At 38.8% G+C, this 14,770-nt stretch overlaps 1 protein-coding gene across 1 annotated transcript in view; it reads left to right on the plus strand.

Moving 5' to 3' along the window:
- Window positions 1–11,112, plus strand: part of faf1 (Fas (TNFRSF6) associated factor 1) — a 68,585-nt gene extending 57,473 nt beyond the window's left edge. Inside the window, exons 18-19 of the mRNA XM_055058351.1 lie at window positions 803–1,018; window positions 10,070–11,112. Coding sequence (XP_054914326.1) covers window positions 803–1,018; window positions 10,070–10,153 — 300 coding nt within the window. The 3' untranslated portion in view covers window positions 10,154–11,112. The remainder of the gene's footprint in view (window positions 1–802; window positions 1,019–10,069) is intronic.
- The last annotated feature ends 3,658 nt before the right edge of the window (window positions 11,113–14,770 follow it).

Below are 14,770 nucleotides of genomic sequence, written 5' to 3' on the forward strand. Positions count from 1 at the left end.
CAACATTGGGGAGAAAATTTTTGAATATTTGTTGTGTTTTTTAGTCTCTGCTGACAAACTTTTCCTAAGATATAAAACTTCACAACACAAATTACATTGAATAGTGCTACTGTGCTACTAAACACTACATATTAATTACTGTCAATCAAATTTTTAAACATGGAGATTTTATTTTAGTTATCATGGAGAAAATAGTTGAACAACAAAGTAGAATCCCAGGATAATTTTTTGTTTTTTCAAATATTCTCCATTACAGTTTATCATTATCCTGGTAATAAGTTATCACAAAGTTTGTATTATTCAGCCGCTACATGTCGAAAATACGTTATTTCCCAGCCATATTATTGTTTGAACAGGTTTTTCTTTTTTGCCTAATTTTTTTCGCATGTAGATTTTCATATTAAGTGTCTTTTTGCATGTCTAAAATGTGCAACACCTTAAATTAGATCAGCCAGTCGTCCCTCACATGCCTGAACTTTGTTTGATATACAGCTAAAGGTAAGTAAATGCTTGTATGATTGTGAAACGCTAAAAAGGTTGTCAGTTCGTATAAATTGTTTTAAATTACAAGTCAAAATAATGCAATCTATGCTAAATTGGCTCTTAAGCTGTTAAAATTAAAATTTCTTTAGACAAATGTGATTGGCTTGTGAAAAAGGGAAGCTGTAGTTGAATCCAACCAGTACCTGAATACAAACTTGTCTGCTCTCCTTGAGCACCGTCGATAAAATCATGTAATTACAAATTATAACAACAACTCTGGGTTAATTTTTTTTGTGCTTTCTGTTTTTGTTTTTTTCAGGCGATTCGTTTGTCGTTGGAGCAGGCTTTACCGCCCGAGCCCGATGAGGAGTCGGTAGAGCAAATCAGCAAACTGAGAATCCGCACGCCGAGCGGCGAGTTTCTGGAAAGGCGTTTCCTGGGCAGCTGTCGGCTTCAGGTCCTCTTTGACTTTGTGGCCTCCAAAGGATTTCCCTTTGAAGAATTCAAGATCCTCACCACCTTCCCTCGTAGAAATGTGAGCATTCTGCATCTTTTCTTCCTAATGTGAAATAACACTGTGGAAACTGACATTCTTGCTCATCTTTGTACATTTAAAAATTTAATTTAGAGATCATTCGCCACTATTTACTGAATAATTTCTTTTATGTTAAGCAGTTTTAAATAGCCAGAAAGAAACAAGGCAGAAAGACACCCATTATGTTTAATTGGGTTGATGTGTTTCACTTTTTAGGTTTTTTAAAATTGTCTTTATTAGGATCCAAACTGGTTCAAAACATCCCCTCGGTACAGTCATACGGTGAGCATGTTTTTGCTTGCTGGAAACAGCTTAGATAAAATGCCTTTGTTCTTTTGTGTCCTGCAAAAGAAATAAAGTCTAGGTGTTTTGGCTCATTATGAAGCTCCAGAGGGAATTTGGCCTTTAACGCTAAGGCTAACTGATGGAGCTGTACATTAGACATTACCAATAGTATAGAAGCTCAAATGGTTTGTTAAATTTGATCGAAAACCGCTATTACAAAGATGTAAGTGCTTTAATCCTCCTTTATGTTGTCCACTAGAACAGAGCTACACAGCAGGTTTTGGCATATGTTAAGTTATAACGATCATCGCTGCTGGAAAACTCCTCTGCTGTAATTGGCTGTTTCAGTTGGACTCCAGATAAACCTCGGGCAAACAGCAGGGATTATGGTCAAAATAATCCGCTATAATTTTCTGATAATTCAATTTTTCTATCTCTTTTTCTCTTTCTGGTTCAGCTGTTTCATGCTGTTGCAGTACCGCTGCCCCGGTGCCTTCGTTTTCTTGTTTCTGAGCTCTTGAAACGTTGAATCTCTCTCTGCGTCCTCCTGTGTCCTTGTATTATTTAGTGAATATTAATTATTATCGGTCCGTTGTCCCTGCAGTACAATTTGACAATGTTAGGATACAGTTGTCAGCACTAACAGTAGTAGTCTCCTTGGCTCTTCTGTTGCTGCCTGGCAGCAGTCAGCTAGCTGCAACCAGTCATTAGAGGGCTTGGTCGCCACGCTCCGTGGTAGTGAGCTAATGAGAGCCGCTCTAACTACCAGTTTAATTAGCCATGCTGCTAGATTTCCATTAATCATGACAGGAGGGCATGCTGAGGGGTGGTAGTGGTTGCAAAGAGGTGTGTGAGCATAGGCTTGCCCAGGCAGAGCGCCACCGCCGTCTGCAGAGACCGTCAGGGCACAAACACCTAACACACACATTAACGCGCAGCTCACACTCCCGTTTCGTCGGCATCGCACAATTCAACACATACGCAAATATTTTCAGGCAAACACATGCCCCGCTCACAACTTTGTCACTTAAAGGATTCACAGTTGTCTCTTTATAATCAAGAGTAAACATGTGTTTGAGACAGAGATAAAGATGTGCCTGCGTCGCAGATGAAATTCCAGCAAAAACAGGATGGCAGGATTAGAGGAGAGCGGGGGGGAGAGGAGTCGGAAGAGGATGGTGATTGCAGAGCTGGTGAGGGAAGAGAACAGAGAGGACAAACGCTTGAACAAAGAAAAGATTTAATCAGAGAAACAGTCTGAAAGACAAAAGGATAGAGAAGACAAGTGGCAGCGATATTAAAAAGTAGAAAACGGGAGATAATTCCAGGAAACCGAAAGGCGAGCAGCCGAGTGTTAGTGCCAGTAGGAGGCTGCGAACACAGGCCCCCTTCTAATCCTGCAGCTCTGTGTTGTAATTAAATGAGAGGGAGCATAGAAAGCTCCCATCCCGTCCAGACGCTCTCACTGTTGCTCTGCCAGGCTCAGAGGATAGAGGATAGAGCACTATTGCATTTGTAAGACCGCACAACTGTTGAAACCTTTAAGTTTTCCGTCGCTCTTTGTGCTGCTTCGCTATTTCTGTCTTTTCAGCTCATTCAGCTTTACAGAATCCAACTTTAGAAAATTGTTTGGAGCTGAATTACGATGGTGTTCTCCAGGATAAAAAGCTCACTTTATTTTTGCTTAAGTATGTATCTCGTTGCAGACCTTGTTTCAGCTTGAATTTTAATAACTGGAATGTTTAGAAATGTCTGATTTACGCTTCTGCAACCTTCCTTCTCCCTTCGCCAGTGTCTATTAGGCTCCACATTTTGGACTCAGTGTCTTCGTCAACATTTGGTATCAGAGGCTTATCTCTTCAGCACTACAGCAGGCCTTACACTGGCATCATTTGTACCAGGCTTAGCCGTGCTCAGGGAGCTAACCCTTCCTCCATTTCCGTGACTGTCAGCGGGTTTGACGAAGAGCGTGGTGGGGGTGGGGGGTTGAGCGGCTCAGTGTTTCAGTTTTCAGCTCTTCATTCAAGAATTTCCCCTCCTTTTCTTTGATACTTCTCAAAGAGGAAAAAAAGCTCTTTCTTCAGCATGTGGCAAAAATGTTTAGGCTGCCATTAAAACGGTTTGCAATAAGCGCTTCCTGTGCGGCCGCTCACACAAACCCAAACAATATCAAACAAATCTACTGGGTTTTCTCAACATGATACTGTAATGCATGTCACCTCCTCGTCATGCTCCATCCAGCGTCGGACTCCTATGTAAAACGAGAAATGGAAAAAAAATAAGTGGTGACAAAGAAAGACGCTGTTGTCTGCGATGAAATAGGTTTCACATCTGCTCCAAAACCGGGTTTTGTTTTTCTTGTTATCTGAAGGTGTCCTGGGACGACTTGTGGGAGGTTAAGCAGCCTTTACTTTTAATAGTTTGTTGTTTTTTGGGGTTTTTTTCTGAACAGTCTTTCCATCTTATATCAACACCAGCACTAACATAATTCAGTGTTTCTTTTTCTGAACATAAAGAAGGATTTTGGTCTTAAAATCGCTTTTCACTCAACATTTCGTTTTGTTTATTGTTGCTTTGCTGAAAGATTTTTGGCATTTTGGTACATTGTTACAGTTATCAGAGGAATCTGCGATAGGAGGAAGTTTATTCTGGATTAGAAGCCAGTAAATGGCGTTTTGTAAAGATTTGTGGATTTTAGATTTAGAGACGCAGCAACCAGTTGGCCAGAGATGGGACAGTTTTCCTCAAAAATCTGATTAGCTGAAGTTTTTCTTCATCATTTATTGAACATGTCAAAGCGTAAGAGCTCCCACTGTTTGTGTTCTATAAATGCTTCCATGTCCATGGGAAACGTTTGGGTTCAATAAGTCATCTTAAGGTTCGGGACATATGCTTCAATATCTACTTATTTATGTAATATTCAAAGTTAACAGCAACACATTTTTTATGTGATATTGTTATAAAGAAAAAAAGCCCAAACACCTGAATTGTTCAATATTCCAAATCAGCCGGTCATACATCATTAAAAAAACCCAAAGAAACCTTTGTTGGATTCTTAGTAGGATTACCACTAAATTATAAGTAGTCTATTTACATCTAACTCAAAGTCAGAGTTGAAAGCACAAACTTGATAGTGATTAAATGTTATGTAGCAGATGGTGTGGCTCATATTGTGAAGACTATGGCATCTAAATGTGCTTATGCGACTTCCCAAATCACTTAATTTTAATCGCAATATTTTGTGGTATTTATTGAGGTAATGACAAAAGTTGCAATGAAAAGGTGAAACAGGATTTTCTGGGAATCTCTGGATGAACAGCAGCTTAAATCAGGTGCATCAAAAGTAAAACAGCAGAACAGATTCATCGGGTCTTCAGTGATTCTCTAAACTCTGTATATCATGAAATACAGTAAAGAATGCAATGTTGCCGACATTTCCAACTAAGAAAGACCAGATTTGTGTGAAAGTATATCTGAAAATGGCTGCCCTTTTAAAGACAAATTGTGCTAGTTATTGGTGAGTAGAGAACAGTTTTTGCTTTGATCAGTTATATTTTTTAACAAAAACATTGCGAAGAAAAATCACTTCTTCAGTGCAGGTTATTTTAAAATATCTAAACATTTGTAAAGAGAAAATTAAGCACTCAACTCTTGAGTTTTTAGCTTTTATTGTTTTTTTTTTCCTCAGACCCTTAAACTTTCCCCAAACTTAGCTTCTTAGAAACACTTCTTATTCATCTTTCCATTGATTATTTAAGAACAAGATGCCTTCTCCTTGCTCCTCTTTCTTTCTCTCCTCCTGTTTTCTATTTTTTTTTTCTTTAAATCTTCAGTCCTCCCCCAGTCCAGTCTTTTTCCTCCTTCCTTTGAAGTGCCGTACTCTGTTTGCTGTTCTGGCAGCAGATAATGATCTCCCACTGCTTTTGTAATTGGCCAAATAAACACTTGACAACACTAGTTTAAAACAGACAAGTTATTTGGTTTTAATTAACATAGCAGGGCCTGTAATGGCTTCATTAAAAATGCGTTATTTCAGCTGCGCGTCTGATTGCGCTGGAAACGGACATCTTGAGGGCCCAGTGTTTATTTTGCCTTTCTTCTCTTTCACAGCGGAGCGTTGCTCGGTGTCGCCTCCTCTCTTATCGGCCTGCTTTATTCATTTCTTTCCAGTGATGTACAATCGTGCTGTTTATTTTAAAACTCACATTAATAGTTAATTATGCGGTTTTAACTGTGTTGAGACACCCGGTTCTTGTGATGGTAAATACACAGATTTTGTTTATTTTTTTCTTCTTAAATAAGTGAGACAAGAGAGAGAAAATTAAAAGATTGTGGAAAAGCCCCCATCTGTTTTCTAGTTTGGGTCCAATTTTTAAGAGAGGCTTTGTAATGCAAGGTATCACATTTATCTCTTTTATTATCTGTTTAAAATTGATCTCAAGTTTAAAAATAAAAAGTTAATTTAGCTCTTAATCTGTTGATTTATGGGATATTTCTTCCCATTTTTAATTAGCTCCAGATGTTATTCTTCTAATTGTTAGAAGAATTAGAAGTCATACATTCAGCCCGCCTCTAATTCCACTTATTGATTTCACTGTCTGATGTAAAAGTCATATTGACTCGAGGTTAGATGTTATCTCTGTCCTGTTTTGTATGACTGCATGTGTTTATGAATGCATGCGTGGCTGCACAGGCAGGAGAAGAGAGAATATGGCTTACGCAGAGCAGAGGAAAAACAACAGCTTTGTTTGTTGACAGATGCCTCCATGCTTATGGTCTGTTAATTGGATAACAATGTAAACAATCACCGATGGCGCCCGTCTCCTGTGTCAGTGTGGCATGTTGTTTCCCTGCTTCTCTTTTTCAGAGTCAGATGCTGCTCTCCCTCCCTGGTGCACTCACAGGCGCAAACCCTTTCCACCCAATTTTGCTCTCAGAACACACACACGCGCACACACTCGTGCCGATTCTGCACACACACCTGCTCCACCACAAAGCCTCATTTACTCCTACCTGATGCTGTGGTGTCACAACAGCCTGTCGGGTTCATTAGCATTTGTGACGCGCCGCTCCTGAGGTGGGAAAAGGAACGCAGCGGTCCTGTTCGCCATTTTTTTCTCTCCTCCCACCTTTGGAGGCTCCACAGCCCAGAACCCTGCTGGGGAGTCAAGAGTCTAAATGACACATTGAAATGAGGACGAGGAGATGAAAACACGATTCCAACTTCCACACGGAGTGACATTTTCAAACACCTGTGGGAGATGAAGAGTTTATCTCACGCTGATATATCCTCCCAACCTTCCCCGATGTCTCTTGCCCTCTTTCTCTTTTCTCTTCCTTTCACAACCTAAAGTGGGTCAGCACTGCAGGAAAGGAAAGCATAAATGATAGGTGAACTTAAATAACAGTCGACTACATAAAAAAAGAACATATATTTTTCTCCTGAATGTTAAATAATCAATTGAACATCTTAGTTAAATACATGCTATTAGATGTGTTGTTAAATTATTTTCTATAATTCATAATATCGCTTTGAAATTAATTAATAATTCTGAAAAAAGGGTCCATAGCACCTTAAATGTGACTTATTACAATAATCCTCGTGTAATATCATGCACTGTAAACACTTTAAAACTAGCACTTTATTTAGCAGGTGCTTAGTCTAAATTTTTGGTTAATCCTACATATCAAAAATCAAACTGCAGTCAATAAATGTTACACAGGTTAGCCCAAATTTATTCACACCCCTGGCAGATTTAGGTTTAATGGTAACAACATGTTTCTTCTCATTGTAAATAATATTTCTTAAGCGGCTCAGGTAGAATCCTGACTTGAATCTGATGGAGAATTTGTGGAGAGGCCGAAAGATTAGGGTGATGGCACAGAGACCTTCCAGCTTCAAAGATAGACAATCAAAAATCTCATAAGATTTTAGTGTTGTCATGCCTAGAATGTTTATTTCAAATCATATAGATAATTTTTGATTAGTAATTGTTTAAAAAATATATTAGAGTTCATACTATTCACTATATTTTGGGTGATGCCTGTCAGAAACGAACAGCAATTTGACAGCAGTTTCTGTTTTCCTGCCAGGACTAAAAATAATTTTGGGCCTCGCTGTTAAGACATTATTTTACCTGTTATCAGTATGTTGCTTCTCACTGCTCGTCAGCTGGCTGAACGATGGGTATTTCACTCTTTCCTTACTTATAGTAAAGGAAAATAGGAAAATAATTTCTGTGTTAAAAGTATCTGCTTGTTATGCTTGTGTCACTTGACAAAGATCAGAATGACAAACAAGGAGAATATTTTTTTTTATGCATTTGGGTACTGCTAACATTTATCAGCCGTTCATTCTAAATGTTTAACCCAGTCAATAAATTTGATCTATTTTATGATTTGAAAAGTTATATTCAGTTTTCTGGAATAAATGAGCAGATTTCTAAGTAATATTTCCTCATTTAGTTTTAAATAAAAGCTTGGATCACACTGTTTGAACTTGTTTTGAAATTCTCACAATAATTTTTATTAAAGATCATTATAGAGTAATATCCACATACCACCCCAAGCCTTTTTATTTGTTAACCCAGAAATTCTCCCTGACTGTGACTGAGGTACAACTCTAACATTAACAATAAAGATCTGTGTAATTAGCCTGTGGTCGGTGAGAATAAGTAGAGTTGTGGCTCAGATCACGGTCACTGCTCATATTTCTCTGCCTACGACTGTCTGTGTAAAGACCGTGACTTTACTTGTTGGGGGGGGTGACCTTTACGGCACTCGGCTTGCCCTCTGACCTTTCTACAGCAGGTACAGGGAGCCGGCTAATTATCCCGCTGCGAGGTTAGGAAAGGATTCCTAATCAGACGGGGCTGATGCAGCAGTGATCAGATAAGCCCTGGACACATCTCAGTGTCACACCACCTCGCCCGCTCAGCCCAGGTGTTAGATTGGCCCAATGTAACACTAAACCTCCAGTGATTAGCTCACATAAGCTAAGAGGCCCACAGGGGTGGCTGATGTCAGGGCGAGTCAGGTTGTCCTGTTTGGTAAAAAACAGCTCAGAGGCCCTTTATGTGAGCTAACCTTATCAATGGCGCTGTGGGTGGTACGGCGTTATTCCTTTCTACAGAATTGCTTTTATGAGGAGCATTCAGCACCGCTAAATGTTTCTCTCATTTACACCATTAGCAATGCTATTCTTTGACCTTTTTCACTGCTTAAATTAGTCCTTTTTAGTCATTTAAAAACACATCGGTTAATTCTCTCTCTCTCTCTCTCTTTCTCTCTCACTCGCCTCTCTTGGCCTGTAATCTTCATCAGTTTGTTCTGGATCGGAGCTCTTTTAAGAAAACAAACCAAAACGTTCTCTCAGGGTAACTGGAGTCTCACTGCTCACATTTCTGTTTAAACGTTTTTTTTTTTTTTTTGTGAACATGTTAGAATAATACACACACACATAAAACTACAGCTACAATGTTCTCCAGTAGAAATCCCAGCAGATCTCTGACCAGTCAGTCACAGAAGGATTTTAAGTCAGTGAATTGGCTGAAGCAGTTCTGACTTAATAAGGATAAATCTGAAGAGACAGCTGCAACATTTTAGATGTGGTGGGAAAACTGATTCGCAGTCAACATTTAGTGCTACAACTTCTAATTCAATTGTGTTTTGTTGAGATTTATATGTGGTGCCTATGAAAAACAAGAGTTTTCACCTTCCTCCTCCCCCCCAATTAGAAATTATGAACATTTTGTTGTGCATTCATATTTAAACAAGTCCTCTTCCAGTTCATCACATCTTAACTAGGGATGTGTGATATGAACTCAGAATACAGATGGACTTCAATAATTGGCTTGAAGACTTCTGAAGTCAAGTGGTTGTGCTAGATTGTATCTTGGGCTTTCAGAGTAGAGGAGGCTTGGTAAAAAAAGTTCACCTTATTTAAAAGTTTTTGGGGTTATTTTTGCACAACCGTTGCATCTCAATTGTTGTGAAATAAAATATGGGAATAACTATGCAAGGCTTTTTCAACTTTTATGGACCACCTTTCAGGGCAAACTGGTTTGGACTTGTTATAGTTTGAAAAGTAAACACAATAGGCACTGAGAGACAGTATTATTCTGCACACACGCTAAAAAGTATATTTTGGGCTGTAGTTCATGTTGATCTCACTTAATTCTTTTGCTTTAATGATGACAACTTATTTTTTTTATGTTGAATTAACTCAAACCATACAAATTTTTAACTTAAAGAAACATTTCACTTTGATTTTATGTGTAATAAAAAAAAAGTTTGATGCCGTCTTCATATTTTACATTTGATGTCAAGACTCAAGCTTTATCAGGACAGATCCTGTACCAACCAGGTTCTGCGGTGGTGCAGTGTTAATATTAACACTGGGACGCCACATAGTGTTGCATTAAAAGTCCCAACTTTGTATTAAAGTCTCATTATTTACCAAACAATGCAAATTTTGCACTTTTAATGGACTTTTAAAGTAATTTTCTATTAAAAGTGTCACTATTTACCGAATGACACTTCATGACAACATTCATAAAGACTTTGTGTTCTTAACAGGTTCTTGGTTATATTTATGACAGTCATATCAGTCTTATGAACAACCCCTTCAAATAAAGTGTTATCTTGTGTTTTAATTGTGTTAATGTAATTTTGCTTATTTTGACCAGCATTGAAATGAACCACTGGCGTCTTCCAGGACTTTTAATCTGAGACACCCCGATGTTCCCCACACCTGTTTCTCCTCAGATCACCCAGTTGGATCCCAGGTCGACTCTGCTGGAGGCCAAGTTGTTTCCTCAGGAGACGCTCTTCCTGGAGGCTAAGGAATAGGAGCGGACCCTCTGAATGCTGAGAGAACCCACTCACTGACTAATGAACTGGCTGGACGCACACTAGTCGCAGAGTGTGGCCCCCTCCTTCCCACAGTCTGGGCTGACCATACAAACACACATATGCCACCATCTCTCAGACTACCATACACTGGCATGCACATCCAGTGACACACACACACACACACCCACACACACACACACACACACACACACACACACACACACACACACACACACACACACACACACACACACACACACACACACACACACACACACACGCAAACTCACACGTTCAAATAAGCTGTTCTGCCCACGGCCTGTTTTGTGGTACATGAAAGTCTGGTGTTGCACAGAGAAGAAAGGACAATGTCACAAGCACACAGCCAAATTTTCACCTTCCCCGAATCTCTGTCCATCTTCCTCAATTGTTCACACACCTGACAACTTCACAACTCCAAACTGCTGTGTCATGATTCTCTCTCACAACACAAAGAACAGTAACAGTGCTGAGAGACTAAGTAGACAAATCTTTTGTCACAGAAAAAAAAAAAAAGAATAAATAAAAATTAAGGACTTCTTCCCGTTTCCTCATTTGACACACCAAGGCCGCTTTTTTTTTTAGGTTTTTGTGTTTGAAATACAACTGAAATGTTAAGATTGTAATAAAATGAATATCACAACTAGATGTTGCCCTCTGAAGGTTGGGGTGCCTCATCTCCACCTGTATTTTACCCCTTTAGTCTCTGCCTCGCTCCACGTTTTGCCCGCTGCAGGGACGGGACTCGATGTCTCTCTCTACTTCCTCTGGTTTTAACATGCACTGCTGCACACGCCAGGTTGATTCAGTTTTATTTTTTTTTTCTCCTTAGTTTGAATTTTTTCTGACATTTTTCAGTTTGATGCTGTATTAGTTTTAGTTTGATATACATGATATAAAATTTATGAATACAAATATCTGTTTGTCCTGCCCAGAAATCTGTTTAAACTTGTCAAACACACATCCTCCTATCATTTACTTACTTAACTTTTTCAGGAAGACGTTCATATATTTATCCTCATATTTCAAGTGGGAATGAGGGATGTTATATACACCTGTGATAGACATGAATATTATTAATTTAGTCTTTTCATTACCTTTTGAGTCATTTTGCTTTCAGACACAACTTCAAGGACTTCTTTAAGACAATAATTGGTCTCACAAATAGAATTTGTGGTTTATTTTCTTGAATGCACATAACATACATGCATGTTTTAATAAATGCATTGCCAGGGCACCAAAGCAAAAATGTTCACACACTGTAACATTGCCTTTCACTTTGATTATAGCACACATTTGCCCAAAGTTGTGGTGTTGACTTAAAAGTTTTAAGTAGAAAACAAACCAGTTAAATACACAAACTCTCACATTTCCACCAAAACCCAGAATTATGCCGTTTGCGAAAAGAATGAACAAACTAAAATTTAACCAAATATTAGTGGATATATTTGAGGCTGCATGTCTGATTCACCCATGTGGATTTCAGAAAATTACTCGTCAATTCAAACTAGTGTACTCTATTTTTTGTCGAAAGGCTTCTTGTGACAATTTACCCTGGAAATAAACAAAACATCTTCAACGCATAAAAAAACCAAATGACGAATGACACTCGAGTCGTGGAGGACTTGCTTCAAAATTCACCTGGAATAGTAGCAAGGCTCACGTTCCCGGGAGCGTTTTAGTTTCTAAAAGATGATACAACTTCCTGGATATTTTCTTATGTTGATCTTGTTAAAGTCGATGATGGTTATCTGGCTCAGTGAACCGTCATGCCAACTCTTTCAGTAGAGAGTAAACTTGTAATTGTAGTCATAAATATTTTCTTTCAGTTATTTACAATTATTTTGTGCCCAAGTTTGAATATGCAAGACCACGACTACATGCCGGCCTTTTGTTTACCTCTCTTAACAAATGATTTAATATCCTCACTCTCACGCCACCTGCTAATATCAGCCACTATGTTGATGCCTCCAGCGAGCAGAGATCACTGAGGCTTAGCCCTCCATCTGCAGCAGGGCTCCTCTGTCAGCTGAAGGCAAAGTTGGAGAAAGACGGGTCCAAAACTTCCTTGTAGAAAATGTAGCTCCTTCATTTCATAAGTCCCCACACCTGTAATATACTCTCACGTCTTAAACGAGGTGAAATCATGTCCACTTTATAAATTATAGAGCTCATTTTCTTCTCATATGTACTTGGGAGTGAAAAAGTATGTTCAACAAGACCAGTGAGATGGACAAGATACAACTTTTTGATTTAATTCTGACACAATCTAGGGATACTTATGATTTATTTAAAAATAAAAACTCTTGTTAGTTTTTTTATTCTTTAATGCTGACTGTCAGTTCAAGATGGTTTTCCACCAACTTTTTCCACTATAATGAACATTTTGGCACTTTCAGTAACATCTCCGAGGAAAAGTGCAAATGGTGTTGAATATGGGGGCAAACTGATGAGACACTTTCTTTTATAGAAATCTTAAATTATTTCGTTACACTTCTGAAAAAATTAATAAATCAGAACAAGATTTTAATTTACATTGGGAATAAATATTTGGCAATTTCTACCTCCCTTTCATACCCATTCAGCTCCGTTTCATGCCTATAAACAAGCCTTTTTATTCTCATTTATTTACTCATAGTGTCTGATCTTGCTGTGGGACAACTGATAATTACACAAGTGACAGGTCATAATCAACTCTAAGCAACTTTCTAGTGATATTTATTTATAGTAATAGTAACACAACCACATTTTTTCACTGTAGACTGTGTATAGATTGTAAAGACAAACAAAAAACACCTTTAAACCATCATTTGTCCAACCAGGTGTGAGCAGAACTTTAGTCTCCACGCTGATGCTGTCCAGTTTTTTGCTTTTTCTTCTAGATTAGTTCAGTAGCTTTATGCAGAAAGTAGTTGACTGAAATACGGCATCCCATTGTTGCCCAATATTTTAACTGTGTAATCTAATACACACTCTGAGCTCTACTTTTATTCATTTTTATGCGTCAATGCACCAATGAATGCCAGTCTTACTTCTAATGAGAGATCTGGTGACTTTTCCTCACTTCAAGCTGCTGTCTTGTTGCTCTGGTGTTTTTTTCAGAGATATTTCATGTCATTTGTAAGGTTGCTCAGTTATTAGTGTATTAGTCAGTTTCTGTGTGGCTGTCGCTTCTCACGCGAAGAATGAGTCGAGCTAATGCGCTCAGTCAGCCTCACTTCCTCGGGTTCAGTCAGACAACTTGTTGCCTTGAGGCCCAATTAATACACTGGGGTGTAAATCCTGATGATGCACAAGAAAAAAAGAGTTTGTTCACCTTTGCTAGAATCCATAGTTAATAAAATGGGAGCTAGTTTCATAAGCTGTAAAAGGTTGCTACTTTTTTCAATTTATACTTAAAGGAAAGCAGTTGCAATGAATCTCAAGTGATTTATCATTTGAACACTCAGATTAATTTCTTTAATCAATCATTTCCTACCAATAGACTTCTGTTCTGTGTGATTGTTGGACTGCCTTCCCTTTTCTGCATGTTTGGTTGTTGAAAGCTGTGTGAGGTTTTAAATGGTTCTGTCATCACTCTTAAACATTTTGTGTCGAAGCTGTAACTTCAGTTGTGTGATGATTCTTTACATAATATAGTTATCTAGCTATATTGCTTTAGTTAGCAGGTGAAATCGGAGAAACATTTTGCAAACCATTGTGATGTGGAAGGACATTTCAACTGCATATTACTACAGGAGCATATTTTACTGGCGTTGATCACAAAGGTACATTAGAAAAGGAGAGTAGGTTTAATTACCGCTGAAACCATCAGCATTGAGTCCCTTGGGACCCAAAACATCTGACAGGACTTCATAATCTACAAATTGTCCATCATGTCCTCAGACTTAGACACACCTAACGCTTGTTAAGACACCAACATGGATGGCGAGATGGGAAATCGTCTGACAACAGCTTCACACAGAGTGAATGTTTTACAACTTCGTGTTGAGCATAGAAAGCGTTACTCTGTCCGTCTTCTGCATGATCACGCGGTGTAAAGAGATTTTAGATAATATTCACAATTTTGCACAGTTGCAGTTGTAAAAGTAATCTCGCTAAATGGTATTTGAGTGATTCAGGGTTTTGGTGCTGTGGCTGCAGAGGCACGCGCGGCTAGGGGCGAAGGCGAGGTCAGAGCGGGCTGAGGAGTTCAGTGAGCGTGAAGCTGAATGTGCTTATGAAAGAGGCATACAGGTGCATGTCTGCGCCTCTGTCAGAGTGCGTCGTCCTCAGGGAGCGGCACGCATAGTGCTGCTCCTCTCAACTGTAAGATTACAGTTTCATGGAGCTCTCTGGATGAATGTGCACAAGCATGTTTGCACATTTCGCTGCGAACGATGATGGTGATGCAGTCGGATAAGCCTATGAGACATAATGATATTCCTCTCTTATACCTGACAAAACTTGTCATAATATATTTCTGTACTACTTGTAGAAGTCATCAGGTTTATGTTGACGTTTATACAAAAGAAGTTGGTCTATACGTTAATGCAAAACACATTTGATTCTCAAATTACAGGCTTCAGGTCAAGT

This window comes from Poeciliopsis prolifica, unplaced genomic scaffold, assembly GCF_027474105.1.
Source record: "Poeciliopsis prolifica strain line A6 unplaced genomic scaffold, Auburn_PproV2 SCAFFOLD002, whole genome shotgun sequence".
In the NCBI taxonomy this organism is placed as follows: Eukaryota; Metazoa; Chordata; class Actinopteri; order Cyprinodontiformes; family Poeciliidae; genus Poeciliopsis; species Poeciliopsis prolifica.